Source organism: Amyelois transitella, chromosome 26, assembly GCF_032362555.1.
Source record: "Amyelois transitella isolate CPQ chromosome 26, ilAmyTran1.1, whole genome shotgun sequence".
In the NCBI taxonomy this organism is placed as follows: Eukaryota; Metazoa; Arthropoda; class Insecta; order Lepidoptera; family Pyralidae; genus Amyelois; species Amyelois transitella.
Genome location: NC_083529.1, coordinates 4,506,856 through 4,513,627, shown reverse-complemented (window position 1 = coordinate 4,513,627; position 6,772 = coordinate 4,506,856). Strand labels below are relative to the sequence as shown.

General features: G+C 35.1%; 1 protein-coding gene across 1 annotated transcript; it reads left to right on the top strand.

Annotated features, from left to right (window-relative positions):
- On the top strand, positions 1 to 6,371 carry LOC106131988 (uncharacterized). The gene is made up of 5 exons (XM_013331269.1): positions 1 to 171; positions 1,727 to 1,886; positions 4,714 to 4,887; positions 5,465 to 5,631; positions 6,231 to 6,371. Exons 1-5 carry the CDS (start codon positions 1 to 3, stop codon positions 6,369 to 6,371), a joined length of 813 nt encoding a protein of 270 aa, XP_013186723.1.
- The last annotated feature ends 401 nt before the right edge of the window (positions 6,372 to 6,772 follow it).

Sequence of the window (6,772 nt, the reverse complement as noted above, 5' to 3'; positions counted from 1 at the left end):
ATGGCTTCCGGGGCAGAAGCTCAAGTGGAGAAGATGAAGCTTCTGGAAGAAAGGATAAAGGCCCCAAGTATATGGGGTAGGGTCCCGTGTGGGGTCAGGTTCGAAGACCTCCAGGACAAAAGATATGAAGATGCGGTAAGACTGCTGAAGAAACATTATTTGTCTGAAGATGTGAGTATTAATTGCTAGACATACATACATACATAAAATCACGCCTCTTTCCCGGAGGGGTAGGCAGAGACTACCTCTTTCCACTTGCCACGATCTCTGCATATTTCCTTCGCTTCATCCACATTCATAACTCTCTTCATGCAAGCTCGGCGGTTTCGGGTACTTTTGACCTAACCCTTTACCAGGACGTCCTTAATTTGATCAAGATACGTTCGTCTAGGTCTTCCCACTCTGACCTTTCCTTTTCTTTAATTGCTAGACTTGGGCCGAAAATACTTTTTTGAATTACAATTTTTGAATGTATGCGTGTATGCTTGTAACGCGATAACTTTCGAACGGTCGGTCTGATTTTGTTGAAATTAAAATGTATGTAGGATCTGTCAATACCTTTTTTATAGAAGTTTGTAAGGCATCAAAATCGGTTAAGTAGTTTTTGAGATATTCATAGGTTTGTTCGAGGGTTGATAAGACTGCCACTGAAGTACTATGTAAATATTGAGCTCCTTCTAATTTTTAACGAAAAATATAAACATCAAGTAAACAGTGATAAACATTTGATAATTACGGAATTAGTGCAATAAAAAGGGAGAAAATAAATAGAAAAAGGGATCAGTATTGATTAAAAATATCCAAAGAAATCAAATAAATTTATAATCTGTGGATTACATTATGCAGAAACTATAATATATAAAATAGGTTTTTTTTGCAATTTTTTCAATGAAGTGGGAAAATGCAAGACTCCTTTTAGCTTTGTGTACTTATTTATAAAAAAATCTATGTCAAAACAGTAACTAAAGAAGTAAATCTCTTAATAAGTATAAAACTCGGTTGTTAATTAAGAAAGTGGTCGAAAAAAGACTGTTGGACGCCTGTAACTTGTAATTTTGTTCATTAACATATTTTCCTTGAAAAGTTACTCAAATAAATCTTTTTTTTCCTTCTCAAGGTTTTTAACAGTTAAGTCTAACCACATTTTCTTTGTGGAGAGTTTTTCACATTACTCTTTTGTATGAATATATTTGTTGATACCGATCTTTGTCTGTATGTGTGCGCTGATATTGGAAAGTTGTAGATACTTTAAATTCTATTTTTTAAAATGAATCTATTTCTATAACTTCCTTCAAGAGTCTTAAATGACACGACTCTGCATGATAAGATGAATTGATGAATGAGGATAAAAGCAAAGAAGTAAGCAAGGATTCGATCGTTACAAGAGAGAAAATGTACGGAAAAGATAGGTTATCATATTTGCGATGTTTGAATATTATGATCACGGGAAATGCTTATATAAAGTTAGGTATTTTTCCAGCGATAGACTCACAAACTGTCACAATTTTTGACTATCAATTCTATTATTAAGCCATACAAATGAACGTGGCCTTCAAGTATTTTGAATACTGTTGACTCTGTCTACTCCGCAAGGGATATAGACATGATTACATGTATGTATGTATTAAGCCATACAGCTAAACGTGACTTAGAAATATTGGCTCTAGTTGCCCCATTAAGGATACAGGCGTACTTATATTTAAAAATTCACTTGAATACGTTTCAGATAACATACAGATCTGTCAAAATAACGGAAGACCAAGAGGGAGTGGACGAGTTTGTCCACAACGCGAGGATATGGATGAAGGATAAGATGTCTTTAGCCGCTGTCAAAGAAGGCACTGATAAACTGGTTGGAGTGCTCATCATGAGGATTCAGGAGAAAAGTGAGTGTGAAGAAATGTCAAGCAATTTTGTTGGATTTGTGGGTCTATAAAAGTAGAAAATAAAAGGAGCTAGAGTTCGTCGTCTTCATGTTTATTTTAGAATATTTTTACATCAGATCGGAATCGGAATGCATAGAGTATAAAAACAATGCATATCGGTAAAATACATCACAATGCCATCTTGTGGATGGCGTTAATGGCGACTAAGGGAATAGGATCAATAATCTGGTTCAGTTTTTCTGTTCTTTTTTTCTTAAAAAGAAAAGTCTTTACAAACAAATGGAAAGTTTTTTCTTTATAATTAGTATGAATTGGTATCCGATGTCGACCTGTAATTCTATAAATGCACGAACCGACGGACAAATTCCCGCCCAGTCGGACGGAACATCGAATTATATATAGCTGTTGACCACGTCGTTGGTACGTGACCAATTAAAAGCATCAACTATTCTGAAACTAGAACTGAAACGTCAATGGTTAGTTGGGGAATTCTATTTTGTTTTAGAATAGCCCATTAATAATAATGTATCCCAACTAATTTTATAAATGCGAAATGTAAGTTTAAGTGTTTGTTTGTTATCTCTTCACGCGTTATCTACTGAACAAATCTTCTTTGAATTTTGCATATAGTTATATAATCAAGATTTTGGAGAAGGACATAGGTTACATTTCATCCCGGTACAAGCTTTAGATCACGACGGATTTACAAAAAAATTAAAAAAAACTCTTTTGGAGGTGAATTTGGGTGAAAACGGGTGAAGTTGCGGGTGAAAACGATCTATCTATGTATATATATAAAATTCTTCTGTTACTGATTGACTGACTGACAAACAACGAACAGCCCAAACTATTGGGTCCAGAAATTTAGCTTGTAAGTTTCTTTTATGGTCTAGGGGTTGCATTAAGTGAGGATTTTTGGTAAACGCTTGTATGTATTATTTAATTTTATTCATTAAATTAATTCCAAGCTATCATGCTGGTCTGGAAGTGAAGAAAACTTTTTGTCATTAAAAATGTTTCTTAAAATAATAAAAAAAATATAATCACTCATTTGCATAGACGAGGTTTTAGTGATTCTTTTTCATTGTCTTTTATCAAAAGATAATAGTACTTCATTTGGGAATCACGGCTCAGAATTTAGACACCCTTCCTTTTTCATGCTTCTACGATTTAAAGACTGAGACTACATCGTTCAACTTACCACGATGCTTGCATACTTACTTCTTTTGCTTAATCTACATTCATACTAGTTTCACGCAAGCTCGTCGGGGTCTCAGAATTTAAAGTCAAACACAAAAACGGTTACCGTGGTAAAATTAGGGCAATTCCGAACAGTATTCAGAAAGAGGTATTATCTATATAAGACCCACAATTACTGTACAGTCAACGTAAAAAGTGCCAGCTGGAGTTCACCTTACGTCGACTTGGTACCGTCGCTAACACAGAGCTATACCGATCGACTGCTTCGAATCCAATTTAAGTATAAGAATCATGGCACAATCATAAGCTGAAAGCGATTTACACCAAATTAAGTGAGGTCATATGGTTCTATTTGAACTAAGTTTCATACATTGCAAGTTATATAAAAATAAAATGAATATTGTTTTCATACATACATATAGTCACGTCTATATTCCTTGCAGGGGAAGGCAGAGCCAAAAGTCGTGAAAATACGTTCCACGTTATACGGCCACGTTCAGATTTATGGCCCAATGGTGGAATTGAGATTCAGATAGTGACAGGTTGCTAATCAATTGCCTTAAAGAAGAATGCCAAGTTTATAAGCCTATCTCTTAGTCGCCTTTCACGACATTTATGGGGAAGAGATGGAGTGGTCCCATTCTTTTTTATATTGGTGCCGGGAACCACACAGCATCCATTTATAGTGTAATGACAAATACATATCTACGATAGAGGAAGATTTGTGGAATATATATAACTTCTGTTCAGAATTATGTTACTTTTCTAGCAATCGTTTCCCAGTTTATTATTTTTATTATTTTATTTATTTTGTTCTTTTCGATTAATCCTGTTTAATTAGGCCATGCATCAGTTTATTACTTGCACCACCAGCAAAATCCTACAGCTGAATTGGAATTCTTTTTACGAATGCAGTAAAAATTTAGGCTCAAAGCATTCAGGGAATCTGCCCCCTAATGTTACGGCCATAGATACAGGGCGAATCGCATTTATTTCCCAATCGATACGCGAATAGAATCGAATAGTGACGAGGGAACATTGTGAATATGTTATCCGATAGGAAGTACCAACTGTTATTTTTGTAGCTCCGTAACATACTTATTTTCAGAATCTTGTTTTGAACATACATACATACAATAATCACGTCTGTATCCTTTGCGGGGTAGACAGAGCCGATAGTCTGGAAAAGACTGAAAGGTCAGGTTCAGCTGTATGATGAAAATTCAAATAGTGACAGGTTGCTAGCCCATCGCCTAAAAGAATTCCAAGTTAATAAACCTATCCCTTAGTCGCCTTTCAACTTATCAAAAAAGATGGAGGGGTCGTATTCGTTTTTCTATTGGTCCACACGAACCCTTTTTTAACAAAAAAAAAAAATATTTTTTTAGGTTTTGTAGGACTGGGGATTGATGACTTACATATATCATTATTTAGTTTGATATGATTTGGGGATGTCTTGACGAGAATTCAGATCATAATGACCTAATTTAACCGACAACTTCGCATCAAAAAACGGTTGGTAAATAATGCATTGATCATGACGAATTGAAAGATGTCGTCTCTGCTTACCTCTCAAAAAAAAAATGGCGTTGTTGTTGTGTATTTATTTAGCTATTTATTTTTTCAGGCGCATTTTCACGTACTTTCAGTAGAGTGAAGTTGACACACAATCCGCTATATTCAACGGTCATGAATTTCTATAACACCATAGAGAAACCAGTGGATATCTTCAGTAGGCTGGGCGTGAGGAAGTACTTCAAAATATACTTATTGGCTTTGAAGTCGCGGTATAGACATAGAGGTATGTTGTTTTTTTTTTATCTTTAAATATAAATAAATAAATTAATACGGCATAAATTACACAGAATGAATTAGAATGGATTAAAAACGTAGTGGTTATATTCTCTTTTTAATGGATGAAAGTTATAAAGTAAATTAATATTTATCGCGTTTAACTGTAGCGGGGTAAGCCCGGGCAAGATAAAAAAAAAACAAAATTGAATAATATTTGTTTATAATAGAAAATATATTGTTAAATTTTGTTTAATGTTATTTATTTCTTTAAGGAAATAAAACATTAAATGTTCATTATACAATGAAGAAAAAAGAAACTAAATTATCAAGAAGTTACATAACTCAAATAAATGTTTATATACCAGTTTTTAGGTTGGGCCAATCCAAACAAACCACATTTAAAGCGGAGCAAAAGTTTTCGCGTGATGTGATTAAAAACATACAGACAAACAGGCATATATTCTAAATATCACATTTTTGGCTTCTGTCGGTCATAAATAGAAGCCCTATATCGATTTTCGGTAATGTCTTTCAAGTCCAGACATTGGCCAGTTACATATAATAAATATGTATGGATTTTTCAGGTATAGCAAAGGAGATGTACAAGGCGGCCATATTGCTATGTGCCAACGCCAACGTTCCCGCCATTTCTGGGATATTCACCACGAGCCGTTCTCAGCAGGTGGTCGAAGAGCTGGGCTTCGAGAAGTTGAATGAGATATACTATATACGTTATTTGATTGATGAGAAGGTGACATAGTTCGTATGGTTTTCGGTAGAGTAGTTTGTTTTCTCGTTATATATGTAATGGGAGGTTAATTATGAGGGAATGCACTGATAACAAACATGAAAAATATCAAGGCTAAATGTATATAACCTTTGCCTTTTTAAACCTACTTGAAATATTAAAATACTAGTTGCTGTTTGCGTGAAAGAGTGACAAATGCACATTCTTAAAAACTTGCTCGTGTATAATATTTGAAGTTAAGGAAGTAAGGTTATTAAAAAATAGAATAGTATTCTATTTCCCCCCAATCAATATTTATATGGCTGTTGGTCGTGTGGTTCCCGGCATCAAAAAAAAAAAGGATCACTCCATCTCGTTCCCATGGATGTCGTAAAAGTCGACTGAGGGATAGACTTATAAACTTGGGATTCATAATATAATATAAGCGTATAAAGAATTTATCACTAAACTCGTTTATTTTCTTCATAATCAAGGAACGTATGTATATAAAACAGTTTTGAGTTAGAACTTCATTTCTGACATAAAAGGCTGTGTACAATTCATGCAATCACCACCACTACTTTGCTCATCACCATAACTTAGATTGAACTTTATTTCACCAGATAGTATTCCATGACACCGGACTTGGCAACTATGGGGCAGCCCTCATGGGCTACCGGATACCAGAAGTGGAGGAACAACAAGAAGAGAAGAGACAGGGTTCTTCCAGGTTCAACATCCAGCCCGCCGATGAAGAGGATTGAATTCTTCTATGTCTGACCTATTGTATATACTTTTGACTAAGACTAGGAGGTTATTACATCAAATGTTATTTTTTTACCGCCGTGCCGTGTGGTTCCCGGCACCAATACAAAAAAGAATAGGACCACTCCATCTCTTTCTCATGTATGTCGTAAAAGGAGACTAAGGGATAGGCTAACAAACTTGGGATTCTTTTTTAGGCGATGGGCTAGCAACCTGTCACTAGTTGAATCTCAATTCTATCGTTAAGTCAAATAGCTGAACGTGGCCATTCAGTCTTTTCAAGACTGTTGGCTCTGTCTACCCCGCAAGGGAGATAGACGTGACCATATGTATGTATGTTATTTTTTTACTGTAAGAACATAGTTTGCCCGATGGGCATTAATTACAGTGGGACGCTTTT